Genomic DNA, 14,083 nt, shown 5'->3' with positions numbered 1-14,083 from the left:
GACCTGGCAGTGAGATCAAGAGCCATATATTGCTCAGGTCCCCTTAACAGACTTTTAGTGCAACCTTTGTTTTTACAAATAGAAGGATAACTTCCCAGTTAACTTCTTATCCAGGAGCTCCAGACTTTTTCTGGAATGTTCCTCTTTGTCAGAGAAATCATTTCTTCTGGATGAAATTTAAATGTCTCATTCCTTTCTTCAAACATCGAAGCTCAAACATTCTTTTAATTCTAATTGTTGCACATTTTGCTTAGTTACTCCTCTGCTGTTCTTGAAAGATAATAATTCACACAGATAGCATTATGATGTCTGGTGCACCATGGACTGTCATCATGATGAGTGCTGTTGTTTTCTTTAACATGGCAGCAGATACAAGCATGCCCGACAACACTGAACACAGGAGTTTCATCATGTCTTTTCATTCAAGTCCTGGTTGTGTGTAGAACATCACAATAGACATTTTAGAGTGTGGAAACTTAGTAGAATGAAATTTGCAGGTTGCACTCATCATCATAATCAAAATCATCATCGTCATATGGGCCCAAAACCTGATGTGGTAGTATGGGTGCCACTGCATATACAAAATCACCTCTCATTTGCATAGCTGGTAAGTTGGACAGCAGCTGCTATATTTATGATGTATAAAGGCCAACAGTTCTGTCCTATCTTCAGTGTCTGTGATGGTAACTTTAAACACATGTTGCTCATGCAGTCATGGCAGTCAGAGGTGGCAACTCCGTAAACTAAATTTTGCACCCCGTATGTTCCCAAACCACCTACAAAGTTAATCATGTATTCTGCCTACTATAACGTATGCACATGGCAAGTTTCCTTATTTGCTATCCTCCCTCACTTTGCAGTTTTAATGGCCAGCAGTGTCACTTTTTCTTTCGTAAACTGGAGCAGTAATTTAAAGTTTTCATTTGAATGGCTTAAGATTAATTTGGTGTGCTTATTTACATATTGGTTTGTTAGCTAGTTTGGTAGGTAGGTAGGTTCACATTCCATGGCTCATTCTGCACAATAAATCTTAAAGATGTGGAATGAGTCATTTTATACTGATTCACATATTAATTAGTAAATATGGCTACATGCTGAACATTTATAAGACTTTCGTTTAATATACAGATGTTCATTCCTACCCACCACCTTCTACGCATTACAATAATAGAAATTCTTCTACAGAATAGAAGGAGTTGTCAAAGGAGAAACTTCTTTGTTTTCAAATTTTACTTTGTTGTCTGTCAGACGTTTTATATCACTGAGTAAGTGATCAAAAATTTTGTTGCAGTGTTGTGCACCCTTTTCTGTGCTAAAGACAACCTTAATGTTAAGTAATGTATGTCTTTTTCCTTCTGGTATTGTAAATATGGACATCATTGGTCCTTTTGACCTGTAGTGGATTATTTATAATAAACCTCATGAGGTAATAAATTTACTGTGAAGCAGCAATCAGAATGCCAACTCTTTAAACAGCTGTCTCCAAGATGATCATGCATGAGCAACACACATTATTCTTCCAGCACATTTTTGAGTAAGTAAGACTTTCTTTCCTTAAAGGTGATTTATCCCAGAACATTATTCCATATGACATTACTGAATGAAAATATGCAAAATATATCAGCTTACTGATTTTACCTCTCCCCAACATCTGCAATGATTCTAAGTGCAAATAAGGGTGAACTAAGTTGTTTTAGGAGTTCCAAAAGTGTTTTTTCCAGTTTAAAGTATCATCAGTATGGACATCTAACAAGGGAACTGTCCAATACGACATGCTGAAACTTGCCCTGAAATTTTTTGTACATGAAGAATACACTGAAAGAAACTCAGTTACAACAGTTTAGCTGCTAGTACACACTGCAAGTGGTTTTTTTTTTTTTTTTTTTTTGCCGAATTCATAGCTTGCCAGGTAGGATACAAAATGTACACAACTGCCATAGCTATAGCAGACAGTGCATGCACAACACAGTGGACAGATGTGCTTGGTTGATGGCACATCAGTTAACATAACACTGCACAATGCCATCATAATTTGTAGATCAAATTTCAGTTTCCACTTATGATTTCTCTGACAATTGTTCATAGTTACTATTTGCTCAAGTTTGCAACTCATTTAATATCCATAATAGTTAACACTTGCCTTTGCAGTATCATTAAGTATCAACAATGGAGATAAAACTGATTTTATTTTGTTTGTGATTTCTCAGTATATGCTTGCTAATAGCATCTGTCTTTAGGATCCATAGTTTCACAGTAAAGTGGAGTGCAGTTAATGTTTTCAACATTGTGAATATGAAATATGAAGATCATGGTATGCAATCAAAGTCACCTACTTCTCCTGAAGACCTATACATCTTATTTGTTAATTAATTTCTTGGACATTCACTCCAATGATTCACTCACCCCAATGATTCACTCACCCCAATGATTCACTCACCCCAATGATTCACTCACCCCAATGATTCACTCACCCCAATGATTCACTCACCCCAATGATTCACTCACCCCAATGATTCACTCACCCCAATGATTCACTCACCCCAATGATTCACTCACCCCAATGATTCACTCACCCCAATGATTCACTCACCCCAATGATTCACTCACCCCAATGATTCACTCACCCCAATGATTCACTCACCCCAATGATTCACTCACCCCAATGATGTCAACATTTCTTTAGAAATTGTGTAAACATTAGAAGAAGCATGAAATAATTATTACGATTCCATGAATTTTGCTTCAAACAATGAATGATGTGCTAATTTACGTCCACAACAAAAGTCAGTACTCTCCTACCACAAAGAAAACATGTACAGTGATAGCTTTCAATGACAAAGAAAAGGTTGTACATTTTTTGATAAACAAAGGAGGGACAAAATGCTTAAACTTAAGCAGTTGCAAAGCTGGTTTCATTTCATAAAATCTGAATAAAAATTGTGTAATGGAAGAAAGCTTTACATGAAGTACAAAATATGTGTCAAAATGATACTTGCAAGGTGTAAAAGGAAACTATTCACAAGGTATAGAACTGTTCGTTAGAGTGAGTGCACTTATACCAAGGGAGATCTTCGAGACTAGGCCTCTGAATTGCAAAGGAGATGAACGTCACATATTTCCAGCCATCTTCAACCTCGTTAGATTTAGGAAATTATACAGAAAAGGAAGTTGCAAATTTGTGAAGTTTACTTCAAGTGAACATGTAAAGGAGATGTCATTAATAGGTAGTACTACACAGAAATTTGTAGCTGATGTAAAGACAAAGCTTCTAATTATCTCATATAAACTGCATATAAAGCCAGTCAGTTAGGCTTTGTGCAAACCACACTTTATAATTTCATCCAAAACATAAAATAAAATAAAAAGGATTTGTACAGTCAATCAATGCTATGACATTAGTATACAACAATGCTAGTGATAAGTATCAGTGGACTACCATTTCTGCAGCTTTGTACCTGTCTTCAGGAACATCAGTACAAGTTAGGGCCAAAATTTTAAAAAAAGCATTGTTCACTTGCAAAAGTCATGTAATTGATGCAGCTAAATCTGCAAAAATTGGAAGAATTATTTTCTATATTACATCTGAAATGTCTTCTTATCATTTGCAGAATAATTCATTTCTTTTGTTGGACTCTTGGCCTGGAGATAACGAACCCCCTTTAGAAGGACAATGTGAAAATATTGTAAATATAATTTGGATTCCACCCAGAATTAATAGTGTGATTCATCCTGCTGATAAAACAATTTCAACAGTGTAAAGCATGTTTCAGAAAATTCTCAGGCAATATTATTTTCAATAGCTCTTTGTCATTTCAGGTTTGAACAGTATTGTGGAACTTCAGTCATCTCCGCAATGTCAGTTTGCATCATCACATTTTACGAATTTGATGAAGTATGCCTTGTATGCAGAACAATAGCCACAATCATTTCTTACTCATAAGAACTGTGCTACAAGAACTGTCATAAAATATTTAATGTCAACAAATTAAAGTCATGATTGATGGGAGTCATCTCAATGTAACATCATATGCTGTATTGACTTTCTTTCCTCTGCTACTCATTTGGGTAACAATTCCATCCACAACAGTTTAGCTGTCTACATGAAGTGCAAGTTATTTAAAGAATTAATGCTACGAGACTTTTTTGAAATGGTTTAAATGCTTAAAATTAATGTGTGTGCACTTTGAACTTCACACTACATAGTGCCACATCTTCATCACGGCTGCTTCTGTCTATTCGCTGATTCGCATGCTAGGGCTGTATAAACTGCTGTTGTAAGTGATTCTTTGAGTGACAAAAATGAGTAACTTTAACATTTAAAAAATACTTGCAGAGCATCTTAGTAGCTAAAATTTTGGCAGTGCCTTACTTTAGTCTATTCTTCCTTTTCAGGTTAGGTTTTGACATGTCAGGTTGGACCATACCCTTGTAAGAATTTTGAAGAGTCCACCCTATTTATTATTTCCTCGCCTTATGTTACACTTATCACTGGCGTAGTACCCTTAAATGTGCAGAACTGAATGAGTTGTCTCTTCTTACAACTGAGGGCAAAATCATTCACAGGACACCAGTCAATGATATTTTTAACAACAATGTTTACCAGTCATTCCAGTACTAGTGTCATCTACAAAAAGAACTAATTCTGCTCGTTGTATATTAGATGGAAGATCGTTTACATATATGAGGAACAATGATGGACCTAAGATTGAGCCTTGGGGAACCCGACATGTGATTTTTCCCCCCAAGTCAAAATTATGTGCCTGGACTATATTCCTTGAATTTTCATAATGTGGTGATGCAAACTGACAATGCAGAGATGACTGAAGTTCAACAATACTGTTCTGCTGATAAACCTGAAATGACAAGGAGCTATTGGAAATTTAGTGCCCAAGAATTTTCTGAAAAATGCTTTACACTGTCAAAATTGTTTAATCGGCAGGCTGAATCACACTATTAATTCTGGGTGGAATGCAAACTTTCTGCATTCTTTTTGTTAGATATGACATTATCGATTGGTTTGCTACACCATCACATCCATAAAGCTTCAATTAAGCTAGCAGAATTCTGTAATTCGTGCAGTCAAATATCTTAGATATTTTTGGTGCTATTTCATTATTTAATGCTTGTAAATTTGGTGAGTGAATGTGTAAATAGCATTCTCGGTAGAGTAACTCTTGAGAAACCCAAACTGTGATTTACTGACGATACTATTGTTCCTAAGGTGAGATAGTATTCTAGAGTAACCTCACTTCCCAAAAAATCTTGGAAAGTGATGTCAGCAGGAAATAGGTGAGTACCTATTGACTTCTGTCTTATTACCTTTCTTAAAGTGGGGTTTAACACTCATATATTTCAGTCTCTCTGGAAAAATGTCTTGAGTTTGTGATGCATCACATATTTCAGATAACAATGGGCTTATTATATGGGAACAAATTTTAAGTATTCTATTGGAAACACCATCAAAACCTGATGAACTTTTATTTTTCAGAGAAACTAGAATTTTCTTAATTTCAGACACAGAAGTTGCTGATATAGGCCTATTCATATGGGTGAATTTTATGAGAGTTATTTTTCAACTTACTGCCATGATTTTTCTCTTGAGCTGTTTGTCCTGCTTTCTACTATATTTAAGAAATGATTATTAAATATATTTTCTACCTGTCACTCATCATTTATAGCTCTTCCATTTAATTCAATAATGATGTTATCCTGTTCTGTGGCTGGTTGTCCTCACTCTTGTCACAACATTTCATACAGCCTTAAGTCTGCGGCCGGAATTACTGATTTTTGACATCATGGGCATGTTCCTTGATTTTTTAATAACCTTTCTCAATAATTTTGACTAGTTTCTCTAGTATGCAACAACTTCAGGATCCCTACTTGTTTTTGCCAGTAGATAAATGTTCCTTTTCCTTTCAGAAGATACTTTAATCCCTCCAGTGATCCACAGTTTTTAACATGGCTGTTTAATGTCCTTCCTGATTAACTTGCGCAGACAGCTAAAGGTCAGATCATGTCTTGTAAACATCTGGAGTCATTAATTATTCTAACTGATTTCCACTAAGGCATACCAGTATTGTAAGGCAATATGTTATTTATCCTATCCAACTGTCCATCACAGCCAGAGAGAGCATTAGTTACTGAACAAACAGTTATTTTCTTGCTTTGAGTTTCACCAAAGAAAACATTATCAGTTGGGGTCCTACTATCTTTATAGAACCATGTTGGAAAGTAAATTACTGAGATTCTACACTTGTATTTCATTCAGTATACAGACAGAGTGTGATATACAATTAGTATTAATAACCTATTGGCTATTAGTACAAGATAATTTGTTTCATCTCTATGTGCAATCATACCAGTAAGGATGGAACATCAATATTACTCCAGGACCTGGATGTGTTACACAAGTCAACAAACCTGCAGGTTTTTAAGGCCAAGCACAACGAAGCCAAGAAAATCTTTAAGAAAGAGCTTTCAAATCTAAGAAAACAGATATATAGCAGTGAAATAGCTCAATCAGACAATATAGCCAAGACCTCATGGAGAATTGTAAATCAATTTCGCAAAGCCACACCGAAGCCAGAAACTGAAATTTTAATTATAAGACATGAAGGAAACACAATTAAATATCCTAATAAAGTCTGCAATGTTTTCAATAAACACTTTATATCTGCAGCTGTTAGTCCAATTAATAACACAGTTGTGAGTAGTGAGGTAAAGCTCTGCCCCTTTGAATAGCCACCTTTTGAATTCAAACAAGTAAGTGAAAAAGAAATAGGCAGGATAATAAATAACCTAAAGAATAAGTTCTCATCTGGATGCGATGGTTTGAGTAGTATCGTGATTAAAAAATGTAATAAGGAATTAGTTAAAATAATCACCCACGTGGTAAACTGCAGTATCAGAGAACATACATTTCCAAATGTATTGAAATGGAGCACAGTTAAACCAGTGCATAAAAAAGGATCCAAGGAAGAGGTTTCAAATTTCAGGCCCATATCATTAATACCTGTCTTCAGCAAAGTATTTGAAGTTGTGCTGCTGACACAACTTAGTGACTATTTCTTGAAAAATAAGTTCCTAACAGAGACACAACACGGATTCCGAAAAGATCATAGTACTATCACAGCAATTATGGAATTTCTTCACAAAACGTATGGTGCCCTTGATCAAGGAATGCATACAGCTGGCATATTTCTAGACCTTACTAAAGCCTTTGACTCAGTAAACCATGAGTTACTTTTAAGTAAACTTGAGTCATACAATGTAAATGCTGCATCCAAGCAATTGCTGGCTACATATTTATTTAGCCGCATGCAGTGTACAAAGCTGACTTACAAAATCAATAATCAGATCATTAATTTCCAGTCCAAATATGAGACAGCCACACAAGGTGTACCCCAGGGCTCAATTTTGGGCCCTTTCCTTTTCCTAGTGTACATAAATGATATAGAGCAACCTTTCAACTCCCAACTGGTAACCTATGCAGACGATACCTCACTGTTATTTCTTGGTAAACAAAATGATGAGTTAACGTTGGTAGCACACCAACCACTTTCTCGAACGCCTGGAATCCCTACCCAGTCTGTTACCCCCGGAAACCATCCTTGCAACCATTGATGCCACTTCCTTATACACAAATATTCCGCATGTCCAGGGCCTCGCTGCGATGGAGCACTTCCTTTCACGCCGATCACTTGCCACCCTACCTAAAACCTCTTTCCTCATTACCTTAGCCAGCTTCATCCTGACCCACAACTTCTTCACTTTCGAAGGCCAGACATACCAACAATTAAAGGGAACAGCCATGGGTACCAGGATGGCCCCCTCATAAGCCAACCTATTCATGGGTCGCTTAGAGGAAGCCTTCTTGGTTACCCAGGCCTGCCAATCCAAAGTTTGGTACAGATTTATTGATGACATTTTCATGATCTGGACTCACAGTGAAGAAGAACTCCAGAATTTCCTCTCCAACCTCAACTCCTTTGGTTCCATCAGATTCACCTGGTCCTACTCTAAATCCCATGCCACTTTCCTTGACGTTGACCTCCACCTGTCCAATGGCCAGCTTCACACGTCCGTCCACATCAAACCCACCAACAAGCAACAGTACCTCCATTATGACAGCTGCCACCCATTCCACATCAAACGGTCCCTTCCCTACAGCCTAGCTCTTCATGGCAAACGAATCTGCTCCAGTCCGGAATCCTTGAACCATTACACCAACAACCTGAAAACAGATTTCGCATCCCGTAACTACCCTCCCGACCTGGTACAGAAGCAAATAACCAGAGCCACTTCCTCATCTCCTCAAACCCGAAACCTCCCACAGAAGAACCCCAAAAGTGCCCCACTTGTGACAGGATACTTTCTGGGAATGGATCAGACTCTGAATGTGGCTCTCCAGCAGGGATACGACTTCCTCAAATCCTGCCCTGAAATGAGATCCATCCTTCATGAAATCCTCCCCACTCCACCTAGAGTGTCTTTCCGCCGTCCACCTAACCTTCGTAATCTCATAGTTCATCCCTATGAAATCCCCAAACCACCTTCCCTACCCTCTGGCTCCTACCATTGTAACCGCCCCCGGTGTAAAGCCTGTCCCATGCACCCTCCCACCACCACCACCTACTCAAGTCCAGTAACCCGGAAGGTGTACACGATCAAAGGCAGAGCCACGTGTGAAAGCACCCACGTGATTTACCAACTGACCTGCCTACACTGTGAAGCCTTCTATGTGGGAATGACCAGCAACAAACTGTCCATTCGCATGAATGGACACAAGCAGACAGTGTTTGTTGGTAATGAGGATCACCCTGTGGCTAAACATGCCTTGGTGCACGGCCAGCACATCTTGGCACAGTGTTACACCGTCCGGGTTATCTGGATACTTCCCACTAACACCAACCTGTCTGAACTCCGGAGATGGCCTCAATCTCAGCTAGTTTCTAATTTCAATTTGCCACCGCTCATACCTCACCTGTCTTTCAACAACATCTTTGCCTCTGTACTTCCGCCTCGACTGACATCTCTGCCCAAACTCTTTGCCTTTACAAATGTCTGCTTGTGTCTGTGTATATGCGGATGGATATGTGTGTGTGTGTGTGTGCGCGCGCGAGTGTATACCTGTCCTTTTTTCCCCCCTAAGGTAAGTCTTTCCACTCCCGGGATTGGAATGACTCCTTACCCTCTTCCTTAAAACCCAAATCCTTTCGTCTTTCCCTCTCCTTCCCTCTCCTTCCCTCTTTCCTGACAAGGCAAACGTTGGTTGCGAAAGCTAGAATTTTGTGTGTATGTTTGTGTGTCTATCGATGTGCCAGCACTTTCGTTTGGTAAATTACTAAACTTATAAAAAATATATATATATTGTACTAAACTTGTAAAAAAATGCTATGAAGTTCGCAAAAGACACCAGTTGGTGTCTCCATGCAAAAAAAAAAAAAATACAATGAATAAAAATAAATAAACAGCCAAGCTAGTTCATGGCACCCTGTCCCAGTTTCAGGTTGCATATCTTACGGCTTCCAGGGCAACAAAAACATTATTTTACTCATTAAGAGGTAAACCTCATGTGAAAGGTTTAACACAATAATACAAGTATTACAGTTAGAAACAGTGTACACGTTTTAAGGCAGTGTAACACTCAGCACACAAATTATGCAGACGATGTTTGTCAAGTATTTGAGAATGAGCACACTTAGCAACATCCAAAGAACTTTACAAATTATTTCAAACCTTTACAAAACTTTTTTTCACTGACAATCCCCAAAAATAATAAAGGAAAAAGTTTTTTATCGCTGACTATCTTTTGCCGTTTGTGCAGTGAAATTTAAAAATAAGGCATGACACTTATTAATGACTTCTTTACTACTAGCTCTATTTATGACACATTTTGCAGACAGCATGCACATGTATCACTGAATATACCTGCAAAATTATATCACTGTACGGCACATTAGTTCAGGAGATATGATGCCACAAATGTTGAGATGCATAAAAAACTAGCTTCTGCTTAAAATGGAGTGCAAGTTACCCAGAATATACTCATCCAGTACTTTATACTGAGAACACTTAGCAACTTCCAACAAACTTTAAACATAATTAAAACCTTTTCCACATTTTTCTCACTTGCACACTTACTGTCAAATATTTAACACATTGACTCACCTGCAACGTAATGAGAACTCAGGCTGTTTTATACACGGGAATATGATTTTTTAGAGAATCAGGGGTTTACTAGTTAATCTCTATCACCCCTCCCTACTTTTCTACTGAATTTTCATACATAAAGATTTGTTTATCACAGACAGAAGCACTTATTTGTAATAGCACCCACCTCTGTACAGGAGTGCTCAAGACCATCATATATCAGCAGTAAGGATGTTGTATAGAAACGGGTTGCTTCCTGTTGAGTCACCACTGCAGCAAGTTCCTCAAGCTGCCTTATTAGGGGGCCGAGAACATCCGATCGCAAATGTGATCCATTGTGCAGAAACTGCCTCACTGCCTGCTGGAAACCTCCGACAGACAGACTGCGACCGAAAAACTTATTACGGCACACGAAGCGCTGTGTCGTTACCTGATACACCTGCAAATCAGTAATACCAGTGCTGAATGAAATTTTGTTCTAGCAATAAAGTACTTAATACTTATGAAGACACTGTCAATGCTCTTCTTTTTATGAGAATATATATACTTTCTGCAAAACTATCAGAATGGTTCCAGACTGTTTTCTTATAAGCAGAAATGTAAAGACCCCCAACAGCATCAAAATGTGTGTTCTAACTGCATAGTTTCTAAATCTGTCAGAATGTTTATTTATTTAACTGTACTACTTTTGAAGTAGTGAATCATGAATAATGGGGGGGGGGGGGGGGGGGGGGGGGAGCTTTGAAAGTTCTTTCATTAAGAACTCCTATTAGAGTCTTCATAGCACACGGGTCGTTAGCATTTTAAAATTTGATACTTTTTATCCCCACCCCCTCATTTTTCCACTTTTGCTGATTCCTACACTGCTCTGTGCAAACGATCTAAACCAGTTGGCTCTTCCAAATGCTGCAATCAAATGAAAAGGATGGGCTTGGGAAAATATTGTAAAATGTGGTAGACAAATGATATCTCAGTGTTAGTGTAGATTATTGTTTTTGAGTCTTCAAACCAGTTCACAATCCCCATGCACCTTAGGGGTATTTTTAATCATCTGTTCTGTGAAGAAAACAGCATACCCAATGAAAACTGGTCATTTTATCAGGCTTCTTACTATGCTAATCACAATACTGCAAAGCAAAGTGACACACCACTCTGATGAACAATTCTGCTACAATGCTGAAATCACCCTTCATCTTTGTTTCCAAACACACCTTTTCAGATAATAAAACCCCTTCAAAAATGTAATTCCTCTGGTATGGATCAACAGGGGAATCCGAGCAAGTTTAGGAAATGATCAGAAAATTGTATAATGTCTAAAGCAAAAAAACTGATCACTGGCTTAAAAATGGTGCCAACCATTTTTCAACACACTAAAATCTCACGTCTGAAAAATTTTTGGGTTCCCCTGACCCCCCCCCCCCCCTTCTCAAGCTTTTAAACTTCCACCTCATTTATCAACAAATAAAAAGAGAAGGACCTCCAGTAAATTTTGTTTCACTCTCTTATCAAAATACAACTTGCACTCCATTAAAATGTAAACAAAATCACAAAATGAAAACATCAAGTAAAAATTCTAAACTAATTTAAATATTTAGCAGAAGTAACACACAACTTCAACAGAAAAACTGATTAAAGTGCTATCATCACCAAGAATAAACACAACAAAATGGTTTCTCAGTAACCACAGAATTAAAACACTACAAAACAGTTTCAAAGCCAAAAATTGGCACATGCAAGTTAAATTATTTTCTAAACAAGTGGCAGTACAGAAATAAACAATACTGATGGTAGAAAGTAGAATAATTAAAGTGCGCATAAACAAAAACTATCAAGAAAATGAACACTGGAGACAAGCTTCTAACAGAAGTGTACAATGAAATGGGACCAATTTTTAGCATGATCATTTCACTCTTTGGACATTAGTCATGACTCAATAACAGCAATAATAATAATAATAATAATAATAAAAGCAGTACCACGAGACTAATAGAGAAATTGTGGAACAGTAAGGGCAACATTAGATGGATTACAGATATCAAGGAAGTCATGCATGAAACCCACGAACGAGACCATAACATTTAAAATCCTTAAAAATTAAGAATATTAATAACAAATAAAACAGATTACTAACTAAGATCAACAGGCAGACAATGGGAAGGGTGATTTCAGATTAAGAAAATAATATAAGGTCGATAAGATTGAAGAATTACTGGGTCAGAACAAACGCTTACTATGAGAAAGAGAGAAACGGTGCACTATCCCCTAAGAAGATCTAGAGCTTCTGGTGAAAAAGAACCAACTGAAGGGAAAGTTTGCCTCCCATTCATAAAAACAGTCACAGAATTCATCAGCAGAGTACTAAGATGACAATATTGACACAGTGTTTAAACCAACAAGACAGGTGTTTAAATATTTAATCACTACGGAGGACCTATGCCTTCTGCATGCCACACCAGATCTCCATAAAATCCATTGCACATGTGGGCAACTTAAGCAACACAAGAGCAATCGTTATGTGTGAAAAACAGATAAACTGGCAGTAGCAAATCATGCATTGGGACCAGGGAACTACTGATTTCATTCCATAGATACTATAGTTTCATTAAGATACAGTCACTACTATGCTATGATATACTGAGAATTTCAAAAGCACAGAAACAACTTAACAGGAAAAAAGAAGGACTGAAATTAGATAAGTTTTGAGCATTAGTGCCACAAATAGAAAACAGTGCCAAGTCTTCTCCTCTACAAGCTCCATGATATTAGCATCAGTCTGATGACATCACAAACCAATCGTGATGTGGATACGTGTTAATTGTGCAGCTACATGAGCTTGTTTAAATTTTAAACTGCTATGGCTCCTGAACCCGGACCGGTTGGTAGGACATGTTCTGAGGCATCAAGGGATCACAAATTTAGCACTGGAGGGCAGCATGGAGGGTAAAAATCGTAGATGGAGACTAAGAGATGAATACACTAAGCAGATTCAGAAGGATGTAGGTTGCAGTAGGTACTGGGAGATGAAGAAGCTTGCACAGGATAGAGTAGCCTGGATAGCTGCATCAAACCAGTCTCGGGACTGAAGACCACAACAACAACAACAACAACAACAACAACAACAACATGGCTCCTGATGGCTCCATCATTGGGAGATGACATGTTAGGCACAGAAAAATGCTTTGAATCACAGCCTAAGCCCACAAAACAATAATGACAAGTATTAACTGTGAAACCCAGCATTGTATGACAAAACTCTTTTGTATAAAATTGACTAAAGTGGCACAAAAATGGCCTAATGTAATAAAATATGAATAATAAAATGTGGCATTCAGTAATATGTACCCACAAGCACCACTTACAGAGAACTCTTCTTGCCACAGTACGTAACCCATGTTAATAGTGTCCTGTTCAAAGATGGAACAGGATGATTTCATACCAATGAAGTGACCACCAGGTACACAGCAGCCAGGTAGTTGATTTCACTGGTCATGACATACTGTCAATCATCAACAATCACTCTTCAGCACACAGTTGCGCAGTTCTGGTGCATTAGCCATGTGTACAGCTCACAAGGGAATGGCACACTGTCTCCCATTGTGTACCTTGGAGGCCTCCTTAATTGACCTTTCCTTTTGTGTGTGTGTGTTGAGGGAGATCAATCCTCTGAATAGTTTGATGCAGACTACCATAACTTCTCCTGTGCCAACCTCTTCACCTCACAGTAGTACTTGCACCTAATGTCCTCAGTTATTTGTTGGATATAGTCACACTATGTCCTCCCCTACAGTTTTTACCTTCTACAGTTCCTTCTCGTACATGGTACATGGAAATTATTCCCTGACATCTTGACACTTGTCCTATCATCCTGTCCCCCCCCTCCTTGTCAGCGTTTTCCACATATTTCTTTCCTTGTTGATTCTGCGAAGTACCT

General features: G+C 38.0%; 1 protein-coding gene across 1 annotated transcript in view; it reads right to left on the bottom strand.

The window, feature by feature from the left end:
* LOC124606768 (inositol hexakisphosphate kinase 1-like) overlaps positions 1–14,083 on the bottom strand; it is a 74,257-nt gene that overhangs the window by 21,795 nt on the left and 38,379 nt on the right. Inside the window, exon 5 of the mRNA XM_047138822.1 lies at positions 10,340–10,591. Coding sequence (XP_046994778.1) covers positions 10,340–10,591 — 252 coding nt within the window. The remainder of the gene's footprint in view (positions 1–10,339; positions 10,592–14,083) is intronic.

This window comes from Schistocerca americana, chromosome 3, assembly GCF_021461395.2.
Source record: "Schistocerca americana isolate TAMUIC-IGC-003095 chromosome 3, iqSchAmer2.1, whole genome shotgun sequence".
NCBI lineage: Eukaryota > Metazoa > Arthropoda > Insecta > Orthoptera > Acrididae > Schistocerca > Schistocerca americana.
Note: the sequence above shows the minus strand (reverse complement) of the source record. Positions and strands in the feature narration are given on the sequence as shown.